The 14,467-nt window shown below is 48.5% G+C and overlaps 1 protein-coding gene across 1 annotated transcript in view; it reads left to right on the top strand.

Moving 5' to 3' along the window:
- The first annotated feature begins 1,408 nt into the window (after positions 1–1,408).
- LOC139234658 (phosphatidylinositide phosphatase SAC2-like) overlaps positions 1,409–14,467 on the top strand; it is a 51,813-nt gene continuing 38,754 nt past the window's right edge. The window contains exons 1-5 of the mRNA XM_070865339.1: positions 1,409–1,477; positions 4,081–4,167; positions 8,052–8,216; positions 10,474–10,530; positions 13,467–13,662. Coding sequence (XP_070721440.1) covers positions 1,409–1,477; positions 4,081–4,167; positions 8,052–8,216; positions 10,474–10,530; positions 13,467–13,662 — 574 coding nt within the window. The remainder of the gene's footprint in view (positions 1,478–4,080; positions 4,168–8,051; positions 8,217–10,473; positions 10,531–13,466; positions 13,663–14,467) is intronic.

Below are 14,467 nucleotides of genomic sequence, written 5' to 3'. Positions count from 1 at the left end.
GTATCTAGGATCCCACATGGAGAATGGTCACTTCGTGAGGTGCAGCTCCCGATGAAGCAGGACCCAGGAAATAGACCCCACCTTCAGGGGACAAGTGGAAGAAAACCACATCTGATGTTGTAATGTATGCACCTGTGGGTGTGCTCACAGGTTGGTTGGGGATTTGGCCTGGAAGGTGTTGCATGGAGCAGTCCCGTGCAATCGGTTTTTAAGTCAGTTCACGGACTCCCAGGCCGCCTGTCTGGAGGAGTCCCTGTTCCACGTCTATGTTGAGTGTGTGAGGTTGCAGCCCCTATTCCATTATTTGAAGGGTCTGCTCCTCAAATTCTGGTTGCACTTCAGTCCCACGCTCCTGATCTTTGGGCACCCTGTGTGGAGGGGAGCGGGTAGGTCGGAGGGCCTCCCCGTTGGACTGCTCCTGGGCATGGCCAAGGGGGCCATCAGCCGGTCCAGGCAGCGGGCATCGAGGGGGTCGTTCAGCCCGACTGCCTGCCTCTCTTCCGCGGTTACATCCGAGCCAGGGTGTCCCTGGAGATGGAGCACACGGTGTCCACCGGTACGCTCGTGGCCTTCTGCGAGAGGTGGGCGCCCGAGGGACTGGAGTGCATCATCACCCCCGGCAACCAAATTTTAATTTGATTTATTTAATGTTTAAAGTTTAATTTGTTAATCTGTCGGTTTGGGGCACTTGATTTACGTTTCAACTAAAAAATAGTTGTAGAGCTGTTGAGTGGGAGTGGCTTAGCCGGTCATGTGATGTTCACAAGACTCAATAAAACCCCAGCCAGTTGGGTTCGGGGAATCCTCGATGAGGCAGGTGGTTGTGAGCCAGGTGGATGAACCGGTAATGTGTAGTGTGATTGTTAAACATTTTGCTAATAAACCAACTAGTTCTTAATAGCAATGTGTTGCTATGAATTTTTACGCAAAGAACCCATGAAGCAAATACTTTGCAGATGTTTGGAGTGAGGCTGTGGTCTGTGAGTCGATGCAAAAGGTGGTTCTCCCCAATCCAAATGAGTCTGTAAATAATCCCCATGCATAGGCTGGGGCAGTATGATGGTGCATCAGTCTGCCGTGCCGTATAGGGGCAGAATTTGCACCCCACGCGGGAAGTGGAAACTAAGCAGATCCAAGAGAGGCGGGCAGAATGAGAGGGAGAGTTATATAGCTCTCAGCAGCCACATAGCGATTGCCATTTACGGATGTCACAAACGGTGGGCATTTGGGGCCCACGTAATGGGACAAGAGAGCCCGACGGGAGAAGGGAAAATATAACCCCATTTGAAAATCGGAACTAGAAGGTGTATCTGTGAGGCTGTTCATTGTTATTTTTGTAGATTTAGAATGCTTCCTGATCCTCATTCTACAGAAGGGCCTTGTCGGTACAGTTCTTGGGAGACACCAGATGTATAAGATCAACAAAGTGGCAGTGATACCACTGACTAGCACTGAACCCTTGGACCTGAAACTTGAGGTAAAAATGAAAAGTATTATCACCAAACGTCTGATTGTTTTAACCCGTGTTTTATATTTGGCGCTGCCCCCCACCCTGTGGTATTGGTGTTGTTGAGGCCCAAGCCCTCCCACGCCGAGATGGTTGATGGGATGGGGTGTCTGGATATGCTCCAAAGTTAATTCTCTGCTTTGTTCCTCATCCGATCTTTTCCCTCCGTGAAGGTTGGAGCTTGACATTGGGCTATGATCCCATGGGCAGCGGATGGCCTCCATCATGCCTGGTGGTCCTAACAAAGCGGGCACTGGGTTCTCGAACCTTGCTGTCCAGCCTTGTAATATAGCCGGGTTCCGAGTGACTTTGTCAGATCCTGACTTTAGGGGCCGAAATTTAGTTTGTACCGCCGTTAACGTGCCTGCAGCTGCTTCAGCCCCACACTCTGGAATTCCTCCTCTAAACCCCTCGATCGCCCCACTTTCCTCGCCTCCTTTAAGACCCGCCTTAAAACCCACCTTTTGACCAAGCCTCTGGTTATCCTGCCTACCGTGCTTCCTTTGGCTCAGTGTCTTTCCTAGGATGCTGCCTGGACTGGAGAATCTTAGCTATGAGGACAGATTGGATAGGCTGGGTTTGTTCTCATTGGAACAGAGGAGGCTGAGAGGAGACCTCATTGAGGTGTATAACATTTTGAGGGGCCTGGATATAGTGGATAGCAAGGGCCTACTTCCCTTGGTGGAGAGGTCAATTACGAGGGGGCATAGTTTTAAGGTGGTTGATGGAAGGTTTAGAGGGGATTTGAGGGGGGGCTTCTTCACACAGAGGGTTGTGGGGATCTGGAACTCGCTGCCTGGAAGGGTGGTGGATGCAGAAACCCTCACCACATTTAAGAGATGGTTGGATGGGCACTTAAAGTGCAGTAACCTGCAGGGTTATGGACCTAGAGCTGGTAAGTGGGATTAGACTGGATAACCTTTTGTTGGCTAGCGCAGATACGATGGTAAGTACTGCAGGGAATAGAATACGGTCAGAGTGATCTCCTAGACTAATTTCGATCGCCTGGATGGGTCGGAGAGGAATTTCCCCAGATTTTTTTCCCAATTGGCCTGGGTTTTAATCTGGTTTTTGCCTCTCCCAGGAGATCACATGGCTCCGGTTGGGGTGGAGTGTAGAATGTTTCAGTATAAGGGGTGTCGCAGTTGTGTGAGGCGGACTGGTTGGGCTGGGTGCTCTTTACCTTTCCATCATTGTTCATTGTTCATAGGTTTATATGTAACCTTCAGGGCTGCTGACCGAGGGCCGTGCGGCTCTTTGTCGGCCGGCGTGGACACGAAGGGCCGAAATGGCCTCCTTCTGCCCTGTAAATTTCTATGTTTCTATTTTTTCCGATTTTCTTCTCACAACTGTGTGGACGCCTTGAGGATAACGTTTCTGTCAGTGAGATGCACTACAAATTTTTGCCGTTTTGGAAAAGAGAAGAAGGCGACCCAACTAATGTTAACGAGATGGCAAATTGATCCAGTCGACAAAGGCACAGGAACGGTAGCTCAATGGTCATGTTACTGGGCCAGTAATCCAGAGGCCTAGACTAATGGTCTGTGGACATGAGTTCAATCCCACCACGGCAGCTGGGGAATTTATATTCAGTTAATTAAACAAATCTGGAACAATCAAGCTAGTGTCAATAATGGCCACCATGTAACTACCAGGTTGTTATTGAAGCCCATCTGGTTCCCTAATGTCCCTTTAGGGAAGGAAATCTGCTGCCCTTACCCGGTCTGGCCTCTGTGACTCCAAGCCCACTCTTAACTGCCCTGTGCAATGGCCTGGCATGCCATTCAGTTGTGTTCAAGAAGATGGCACACCACCACCTTCTCAAGGGCACTTAGGAATGGCCTTGCCAGCGAAGCCCACCTCCTGTGAATAATGTTATTCCAGGGGAGAAACCGACAGGGGCTGATCTTGGAATGGAACACAGATCGGATGAGCTTTGGGCGGTGGTCGAGAGATGGGCAGGCAATGGGTGGCAGGCAATGGGTGGCAGACAATGGGTGGAACCCCTGTTCCACGTGCCTGAAGACATTGGTGGAAGGTCCAGTCAGGTTTTCTAGTCAGGCGTGGCCAGCGCTGATAATTTTATTGAACCGCAGAGCAGCCAAGAGACCAATGCACTCCAGGCTGAAGGAACTTTGGGTGCTAGAACTGATTCTAGCTTTCCCTGTAAGTAAGCATGCCTTTTAAGCTGCGGTATAATGGCCACCACCCCCATCCCATGGTTTGAGGAAGGGGAGTGGGTGGGCAATGCTGATTGACATGAACATGGGGCAGTGGCATTGTCACTGGAGCCCTATTGCCCAAATATTTATGAGGAAGCCCTCACTGATTTCTACCTAAACCAAAGCCCTCCCAGAAAATCGGGTTAGGTGGATTTCCATTGATAGCTTGCGGGATCTTTCTCCCTGACCTTGGTCCCACTCCTATCCCGTTTAGCGGTGTAAATGGGTCGAGAGGGTGATGAAGATCAGCCCCACAGTAAATGACCCCGGGGTTAAATGGCAGCTGTGTAACTGTATCTTGGACCAGAAGGTTTTCACCTGTCCGTCATTATTCCTATGTTCGTGTTCCAGTTTTGCAAAACACATCCGAAGTTTTCTTCTGACTCGAGTGAGACCATTCACAAAAGTTCCCCGACAAATTCTTCGATCAAGCGGCAGGTAATGTGCTCCTCACCTCTCCATTCCCTTTGCTGTTTTCCCTCCTCCCGTCTCCCAATGCCATGCAACATCCCTGGGGCGAGAGCAGGGACAGCCGGGCCTCTCACAAGCCTTTGCCAAGGCACCTTGGCGCCCAGACCTCTTGTGTCCCTTGGTGTTTCCCCAACTTTGGTGTTAATCTTGGCACCATGGCCTAGTTGGCCAAAGCAAACAGGAGGTCCTGGATTCATAGCCCAGCGGTGCCTGCTCCATCTCTGATTGGCCTGTTACCGCATTTGTACTGGTGCTATTTTGCGAGGCTTAGTGGCAGCAATTTCCCCTCTGAGTCACAAGGGGCTGGGTTCAAGTCAGAGACTTGAGCAATAAAATCTGGGCTGACTCTCCCATGCAATACTGAGTTCCACAGAAAGAGGCAGGAAAATGAAACTCTAATTAATGGGTAGTAAGAGGAGGGGTGGGGTCAATTAGGGACCAAAATGGAGACCCACACATGGAGGCAGAGGGTATGGCTGAGGTACTAAATGAATACTCTGCATCTGTCTTCACCAAGGAAGGGGATGCTGCCAAAGTCACAGTGAAAGAGGAGGCAGTTGAGATACTGGATGGGATGAAAAATGATAAAGAGGAGGTACTAGAAAGGCTCGCTGTGCTTAAAGTAGATAAGTCACCAGGACCAGATGGGATGCATCCTAGGATGCTGAGGGAAGTAAAGGTGGAAATTGCTGAGGTACTGGTCATAATATTCCAATCCTCCATAGATACGGGAGTGGTGCCAGAGGATTGGAGAATTGCAAATGTTACACCCTTGTTCAAAAAAGTGTGTAAGGATAAACCCAGCAACTGCAGGCTGGTCAGTTTAACCTCGGTCGTGAGGGAGCTTTCAGAAAATATATTCCGCGACAAAATTAACAGTCACTTGGACAAATGTGGATTAATTAAAGAAAGCCAGCACGGATTTGTTAAAGGCAAATCGTGTTTAACCAAATTGATCGGGTTTTTTGATGAGGTAACAGAGAGGGTTGATGAGGGCAATGCGGTTGACGTGGTGTACATGGATTTCCAAAAGGCGTTTGATAAAGTGCCACATAATAGGCTTGCAGCAAAGTTGAAGCCCATGGAATAAAAGGGACATGGATACGGAATTGTCTCAGTGACAGGAAACAGAGAGTAGGGGTGAATGGCTGTTTCTCAGACTGGAGGACGGTATACAGTGGTGTTCCCCAGGGGTCGGGACTGGGACCACTGCTTTTCTTGATGTATAATTAATGACTTGGACTTGGGTGTACAGGGCACTATTTCAAAATCTGCAGATGACACAAAACTTGGAAATATAGTGAACAGTGAGGAGGAGAGGGATAAACCTCAGGAAGAGACAGGCTGGTGGGATGGGCAGACACGTGGCAGATGAAGTTTAATACAGAAAAGTGCAAAGTGCTATATTTTGGTCGAAAGAACAAGGAGAGGCAATATAAACTAAAGGGTACAGTCCTAAAGGGGGTGCAGGAACAGAGAGACCTGGGGGTATATGGGCACAAATTGTTGACGATGGCAGGGCAGGTTGAGAAAGCGGTTAAAAAGCTTACAGATCCTGGGCTTCATAAATAGAGGCATGGAGTACAAAAGCAAGGAAGTTATGATGGACCTGTATAAAACACTGGTTCAGCCTCAACTGGAGTATTGTGTCCAATTCTGGGCACCACATTTTTGGAAGGATGTCAAGGCCTTAGAGAGGGAGCAGAAAAGATTTACAAGAATGGTTCCAGGGATGAGGGACTTCAATGACGTGGATAGACTGGAGAAGCTGGGGTTGTTCTCCTTGGAGCAGAGAAGGTTGAGATGAGATTTGATCGAGGTGTTCAAAATCATGAGGGGTCTGGATAGAGTAGAGAGAGAGAAACTGTTCCCATTGGTGGAAGGGTCGGGGACCAGAAGATTTAAGGCGATTGGCAGAAGAACCAAAGGCGACATGAGGAAAACGTTTTTACGCAGCGAGTGGTTAGGATCTGGAATGCGCTGCCTGAGAGGGTGTTGGAGGCAGACTCAATCGTGGCTTGCAAAAGGGAATTGGATAAGTACCTGAAGGAAAAAGAATTGTCGGGCTACGGGGAAAGGGCAGGTGAGGTGCTCTTGCAGAGAGCCGGCACGGGCTCGATGGGCTGAATGGCCTCCTCCTGTGCTGTAACCATTCAATAATTCTATGGTCCCATTTGGGTTATGGATGATCTGGTCATCATCCAATTGCTGCTTTGGGACCTTGCTGTGCAAGTTGGCTGCCGCATTTCCTGCTTTGCAACAGACACTTCAAAAAGTACTTCATTGGCTGTTAAGCACTTTGGGACGTCCTGAGGTCATGAAATGTGCTATAGAAATGCAAGTCTTTCTGTTTTTTGGTTTATCTCAGCATTCCTACCTAGAGACCCATGCTTTTGTTTCTTTCTACTGAATTAGTTGTTAAGGTTTTCCGTGTGTCAACAAAAAGACATAAGCTGCTATCTCACCTGTAGTTCGCATCCTGTTTGGTTTTGGCCGCAGCAGGGGGTGGAAAACATAAGAACATAAGAATTAGGAGCAGGAGTAGTCTATTCGGCCCCTCGAGCCTGCTCCGGCATTCAATGAGATCACGGCTGATCTTCTACCTCAACTCCACTTTACTGCACTATCCCCATATCCCTTGATTCCTTTAATATCCAAAAATCTATCGATCTCTGTCTTGAATATACTCAAAGACTGAGCCTCCACAGACCTCTGGGGCAGAGAATTCTAAAGATTCACCACCTTCTGAGTGAAGAAATTCCTCCTCATCTCAGTCCTAAATGGCCGACCCCTTATCCTGAGACTGTGACCCCTGGTTCTAGACTCCCCAGCCCGGGGGAAACATCCTCCCTGCATCTACCCTCTCAAGCCCTGTAAGAATGTTGTATGTTTCAATGAGATCACCTCTCATTCTTCTAAACTCCAGAGAATATCGGCCTAGTCTACTCAATCTCTCCTCATAGGACAATCCCCCATCCCAGGCATCAGTCTGGTGAACCTTCGTTGCGTTCCGTCTTGGCAAGTATATCCTTCCTTAGGTAAGGAGACCAAAACTGTGCACAATACTCCAGGTGTGGTCTCACCAGGGCCCTATATAATTGCAGTAAGGCATCTTTACTCTTAGACTCAAATGCTCTTGTAATAAAGGCCAACATACCAGTTGCTGCAACAAGCCCAACTGTGGGCATCGATTAAACACTGGCCCTTAAACATCACTGACATCCTCTGGATTGCTAGTGCGATAACATAAGAACATAAGAAATAGGAGCAGGAGTTGGCCATATGGCCCCTCGAGCCTACTCCGCCATTTAATAAGATCATGGCTGATCCGATCATGGACTCAGCTCCACTTCCCCGCCCGCTCCCCATAACCCCTTATCCCCTTATCGGTTAAGAAACTGTCTATTTCAGTCTTAAATTTATTCAATGTCCCAGCTTCCACAGCTCTCTGAGGCAGCGAATTCCACAGATTTACAGCACTCTGAGAGAAGAAATTTCTCCTCATCTCAGTGTTAAATGGGCGGCCCCTTATTCTAAGATTATGCCCCCTAGTTCTAGTCTCCCCCATCAGTGTGAACATCCTCTCTGCATCCACCTTGTCAAGCCCCCTCATAATCTTATACGTTTCGATAAGATCACCTCTCATTCTTCTGAATTCCAATGAGTAGAGGCCCAACCTACTCGACCTTTCCTCATAAGTCAACCCCCTCATCCCTGGAATCAACCGAGTGAACCTTCTCTGAACTGCTTACGCCATCTTTCCCCCTCAGCCTCGCTCTCGACAGCACCGCCGTCGGTTCTGACCCGTTCCCCGCCTGACCGGACTAACCCCCACGCTTTCTGTCTCCCAGTTGAGCGGCGATGAGAAACTGGCACGCCGTCTGTTGGAAGAACTCGTCAACATGTTCACCAGTTCCGACTCCTTCTACTACAGCCTGACCTACGACATCAGCAACTCCGCCCAGCGGCAGTACGTCAACGAGAAAGACAGAGAAGGGTCACCGTCGTGGGCAAGGGTCAGAGGGCAACCGTTGTCACCGTTTTTTTTTCCAATGTTGTCTCGCACTCGTGTCCTCAGCGTGTCAGGCTGCCCCTGTGCCCAGTTGCCCATCTTGTGCCAGCACAGTCATTCCGCGCCCCGCTCCGAATTGCCCCCCGCTCCGATGTTTTACCTTGGTCGATAGGCGCCGTCTGCTGCTGAGAGTCAGGTGGGTAAGGGGAACTTGCAGTGAGAAAACAAGTTCCATTCGGCCCATTGTGTGTCAGCTTGGCTCACTCTGTAGCACTCTCTGCATCAGAGGTCGTAGCCTCAAGCCCCAGTCCAAAGATTTCAGGAAATGTTTCTGGCTGGGGCAGAGATCAGCTCTTGCAGAAGGTAGGTACTGCAAGGAATTCAGGGCCCCAGTGATCTCCTGGACTCTGTTTCTATTGCCTAGATGGGTCGGAGAGGAATATCCCAGATTTATTTTCTCCCCAAAAGGGCATGGGTTTTTTAATCTGGTTTTTCGCCTCTCCCAGGAGATCACATGGTTTTGGGAATGGTGCAGAGTATACTTTGTTACATGCAAGGTATGGAAATTGTGTTTGGACAGGCTCAATGGTCCAGATGATCTTGACCGGTCTGTCATTGTTCGTATGTTCGTAGATTTAAGCACATAATCTAAACCGAGGCCCCGTCAACCTTCCCAGGTTTATATTGCGCAGAAGAGCAGGGGAGTTCTCCCAGTGTCCTGGCCAATATTAATCCCTCAACCACGCCTAAAAAAACACAGATGAACGGTCTTTAATCCGGTTGCTGTTTGTGGGATCTTGCTGTGCACAAATTGACTGCTGGGTTTGCCAACATTACAACTGACTAAACTTCACAAATAATTGGGAAAAAAACCAGTTCTGCCGGAAGGTCACCGACCTGAAACGTTAACTCTGTTTCTCTCTCCACACATGCTGCCTGACCCGCTGAGATTTCCAGCATTTTCTGTTTTTATTTCAGATTTCCAGCATCCGTAGTATTTTGCTTTCATGAATAATTTATTGGCTGCGAAGCGCTTTGTGACATTTCAGATCGTGAAAAGTGATATATAAACGCTAGGTTTTTTTTTTCTTATCAAGCCCACTTCCTCCTCAATTGAGATAGAATCTTCTCAACCCGTAATGTCACGAGGGAAAGTTCGGCTAAAATACTCCCAGAGGGAATCAAATCAATGTCTCCACTGTTCTCAGAACTGCTCAAGCCCAGCCTGATGCTCTGCACAAGTGACGTCCCCTCTGAGTCAGAAGGTTGTGGGTTCAAATCCCACTCCAGAGACTTGAGCACATAAATCTAGGCTGACACATAAATCTAGGCAATGCTGAGGGAGTGCCGCAGTGTCAGAGGTGCCGTCTTTTGGAGCAGACGTTAAACCGAGGCCCCGTCTGCCCTCTCAGGTGGATGTGAAAGATCCCAGGGCACTATTTTGAAGAAGGCAGGGAATTATCCCCGTTGTCTTGGCCAATATTTGTCCCTCAATCATCATAACAAAAACAGATTATCTGGTCATTATCGCGTCGTTGTTTGTGGGAGCTTGCTGTGCGCAAATTGGCTGCCGCGTTTCTCACATTACAACTGTGACTACACTCCAAAATTACTTCATTGGCTTTGAGACATCCGGTGGTCATGAAAGGCGCTATATAAATGCAAGTCTTTTGTTCTTTTTTACTTACTCATGAGAGCAAGAGGGAAAAAAAAGAAAGATTTGCATTTATATAGCGCCTTTCATGACCACCGGACGTCTCAAAGTGCTTTACAGCCAATGAAGTACTTTTGAAGTGTAGTCACTGTTGTAATGTGGGAAACACGGCAGCCAATTTGCGCACAGCAAGCTCCCACATACAGCAATGTGATAGTGACCAGATAATCTGTTTTTGTTATGTGGATTGAGGGATAAATATTGGCCCCAGGACACCGGGGATAACTCCCCTGTTCTTCGAAGTAGTGCCAAGGGATCGTTTATTCCACCCGAGAGAGCAGACGGGGCCTCGGTTTAACGTCTGGTTTAACAAGAAGCAGAGAACCAGTGACGGTGAGAATGTCCGAGAGAGATTCACCCCCACCTGCTCCCACACACCTCCCAACGGGGAGCCACACTGGCACAAGTGGGCAGAGGTCCCGTGCCTACCCCCTCACCTCGGGGCGGCACTTCCACAGTGATCAAAGAGGGGACACACGGCAAATCAGTTGTGTTTTTTAAAAACAAAGATGATTCTCTAAAACGCATGTGTTTCTACTTTATTTAGGCTGATGATAGATTTTTCTGGAACAAATATATGATTCGAGACCTGCTTGAGGGGAAGGTATGATTGGTGATTGGTCTGTGGCTGGTACCTTGTATCCTGTCTGCTTCTTTTGTCTGTGAGGGCAAATTTAAAGTGCACCTTGGGTTTCTCCTGCATCATTGCTCACAGTATGTTGGAGGGTGTGGTTTTGTGGCCTGCCCCTTTAAGACCACCTCGACTAATTGCTGTAAATCCTGACGTCAGTTATGTTTGCTCCTGGTGGAAAGGGAAGTTTGCAGATTAAGAACATAAGAAATAGGAATAGGAGCAGGAGTAGGCCATATGGCCCCTCGAGCCTGCTCCGCCATTTAATATGATCATGGCTGATCTGATCAGAGACTCAGCTCCACTTCCCTGCCCGCTCCCCATAATCCCTTATTACCTTATCGTTTAAGAAACTGTCTTAAATTTATTCCATGTCCCAGCATCCACAGCTCTCTGAGGCAGCGAATTCCACAGATTTACAACCCTCTGAGAGAAGAAATTCCTCCTCATCTCAGTTTTAAATGAGCGGCCCCTTATTCTAAGATTATGCCCTCTAGTTCTAGTCTCCCCCATCAGTGGAAACATCCTCTCTGCATCCACCTTGTCAAGCACCCTCATAATCTTATACATTTCAATAAGATCACCTCTCATTCTTCTGAATTCCAATGAGCAGAAGCCCAACCTACTCAACCTTTCCTCATAAGTCAACTCCCTCATCCCCGGAATCAACCGAGTGAACCTTCTCTGAATTGCCTCCAAAGCAAGTATATCCTTTCGTAAATATGGAAACCAAAACTGCATGCAGTATTCCAGGTGTGGCCTCACTAATATCCTATATAGCTGTAGCAAGACTTCCCTGCTTTTATACTCCATCCCCTTTGCAATAAAGGCCAAGATTCCATTGGCCTTCCTGATCACTTGCTGTACCTGCATACTATCCTTTTGTGTTTCATGCACAAGTACCCCCAGGTCCCGCTGTACTGCGGCACTTTGCAATATTTCACCATTTAAATAATAACTTGCTCTTTGATTTTTTTCTGCCAAAGTGCATGACCTCACACTTTCCAACATTATACTCCATCTGCCAAATTTTTGCCCACTCACTTAGCCTGTCTATGTCCATTTGCAGATTTTTTGTGTCCTCCTCACACATTGCTTTTTCTCCCATCTTTGTATCGTCAGCAAACTTGGCTACGTTACACTCAGTCCCTTCTTCCAAGTCGTTAATATAAATTGTAAATAGTTGGGGCCCCAGCACTGATCCCTGCGGCACCCCATTAGTTACTGGTTGCCAACCAGAGAATGAACCATTTATCCCGACTCTCTGTTAGTTAGCCAATCCTCTATCCATGCTAATATATTACCCCCAACCGCGTGAACTTTTATCTTGTGCAGTAACCTTTTATGTGGCACCTTGTCAAATGCCTTCTGGAAGTCCAAATACACCACATCCACTGGTTCCCCTTTATCCACCCTGTTCGTTACATCCTCAAAGAATTCCAGCAAATTTGTCAAACATGACTTCCCCTTCAGAAATCCATGCTGACTCTGCCTGACCGAATTTTGCTTTTCCAAATGTCCTGCTACTGCTTCTTTAATAATGGACTCTTTAAGATTGGCGGGTGTTTGTAAATTTCTGGGCGGGGATGGGAGTGGGCCAGGGCAGAAGAGACCAATACTTCTTGACGCTTCGCGATTAAGCCGAGATGGTGAATGTCAGCGGGCTATTGAGCTGTGGAGTGCAGCGCGGCCCAGCCCAAAGCTATCCTCGCCTAATATTCACACTCGTGCACGTCCAGCTGGAAGCCTGCTGGTCTTTCTCCCGCTCACTGGTCCAGGGTGCTAAAGCCAACCCGAGCAACCGACTGCTGCCTTGGCTGGGGCCGAATAACCCGAGTCAGGGATCGAACTTGGGGCCTTCTCCTCTGTCGTTTAGTGCTCAGTCTGCCTGGGCCATCCCGCTTTGTATGCACTGTTTCCCCCTCCCCCTCCCGCCCCCCGCATTGCTACATAAGAACATAAGAAATAGGAGCAGGAGTCGGCCATTTGGCCCCTCGAGCCTGCTCCGCCATTCAATAAGATCACAGCTGATCCAATCTTGGCCTCAGCTCCACTTTCCTGCCCGCTCCCCATAACCCTCGACTCCCTTATCGTTCACAAATCTGTTTATCTCACCCGTGTACTAACCCGCACCAAGTCCCGCTCACCCCTGTGCTCTCTGACCTACACTGGCTCCCAGTTAAACAATGCCTCGATTTCAAAATTCTCATCCTTATTTACAAATCCCTCCATGGCCTCACCCCTCCCTATCTCTGTAATCTTTTTCAGCCTCACAATCCCACAAGATGTCTGCGTTCCTCAAACTCTGGCCTCTTGACCATCCCTGATTATAATCGCTCAACCATCGGTGGCCGTGCCTTCTGTTGCCTGGGCCCTAAGCTCTGGAACTCCCTCCCTAAACCGCTCCGCCTCTCTACCTCTCTTTCCTCCTTTAAGATGCTCATTAAACCTACCTCTTCAAATAAGCTTTTGGTCATCTGCCCTAATTTCTTCTGTGGCTCGGTGTCAAATTTATGTTTGTCTGTAACACTGTTGTGAAGCGCCCTGGGATATTTTACTACTTTAAAGGCGCTATGTAAATACAAGTTATTATTATTATTAAATATATTCAATGACCCAGCCTTCACAGTTCTCTGGAGCAGAGAATTTCAAAGATTCACGACCCTCTGAGAGAAGAAATTCCTCCTCATCTCTGTTTTAAATGGGCGACCCCTTATTCTGAGACTATGCCCCCTAGTTCTAGATTCCCCCACGAGGGGAAACATCCTCTTAGCATTCCCCTCATTCTTTCCCCATTCACCTCCCTCTATTCTCACCCCTCCCCTACTCACACCCCCTCATTCTTTCCCCCACTCCCTTCCTATTCTGTCTCTTGACCATTTTTTCTGTACCTCCTCCCCCCCCCCCAGAACGCAATGGCAGAGCAGTGGATCATCCCGATCATCCAGGGGTTTGTGCAGCTGGAGGAGATACACACGTGCTTCACCAAGTACCTGGCAGAGGAGGCCCTTCTCTCCGATGACCCGCTGGATGCGAAGCTCCTATCCTGGCCAGATTCAAAATTCCTGCTGGTCCTCATCTCCCGAAGGAGCAGATACCGAGGAGGTAGCCTAGTATTGACGAGAAGGCGCACTGAACTGTCTCACCACAAGAGGAAACATTGGCGCACTTACTAGTGTCTCTCTGTCATTCCTTGTTAGGTGGTTTTATGCTAGCGCGAGTGACGGCTTGAGTCGAGTTCTCCCACTGAGTGGGTGCAGAACGTTCTGCGCGGGAAAGGGTGTAATGTATGCGCCTGTGAGCAAGCTCACAGGTTGGCAGAGCTGTTGAGTTGTGAGTGGCTTAGCCAGTCACGTGATGTTCACAAGACTCAATAAAACCCCAGCCAGTTGGGTTCGGGGGATCCACGATGGGGCCGGTGGTTGTGAGCCTGGTGGATGAACTGGTAACGTGTAGTGTAATTGTTAAACCTTTGTTAATAAACCAACTAGTTCTTAATAGCAATGTGCTGCTATGAATTCTTAAGCAAAGAACCCATGGAGCAAATACATTAAGGAGGGGAACAGCTAGAAGTTGTGGTCCATGTTGGAACCCACGACATAGGCAGGAAAAGGATTGAGGTCCTTCAGGCAGAGTCTCAGGAGCCAGGAAAAAGATTAGAGAACAAGACTTCAGAGGTGATAATCTCTGGAATACTCCCAGTGCCAGTGAGTACAGAAACAGGAAGATAGTGCATGTGAACACAGGGCTTCAGAAGTGGTGCAGGAGGGAGGGCTTCAGATTCCTGGGGCATTGGGACCAGTTCTGCGGCAAGAAGGATCTGCACAAGCCGGGCGGGCTGCACCTGAACAGAACTGGGACCAATGTCCTCACGGGGAGGTTAACTAGTGCTGTGGGGAAGGGGCATCAG

The sequence above is a fragment of the Pristiophorus japonicus genome, chromosome 22 (genome assembly GCF_044704955.1).
Source record: "Pristiophorus japonicus isolate sPriJap1 chromosome 22, sPriJap1.hap1, whole genome shotgun sequence".
Lineage (NCBI taxonomy): Eukaryota > Metazoa > Chordata > Chondrichthyes > Pristiophoridae > Pristiophorus > Pristiophorus japonicus.
This window is presented reverse-complemented; position numbering and strand designations above follow the sequence as displayed.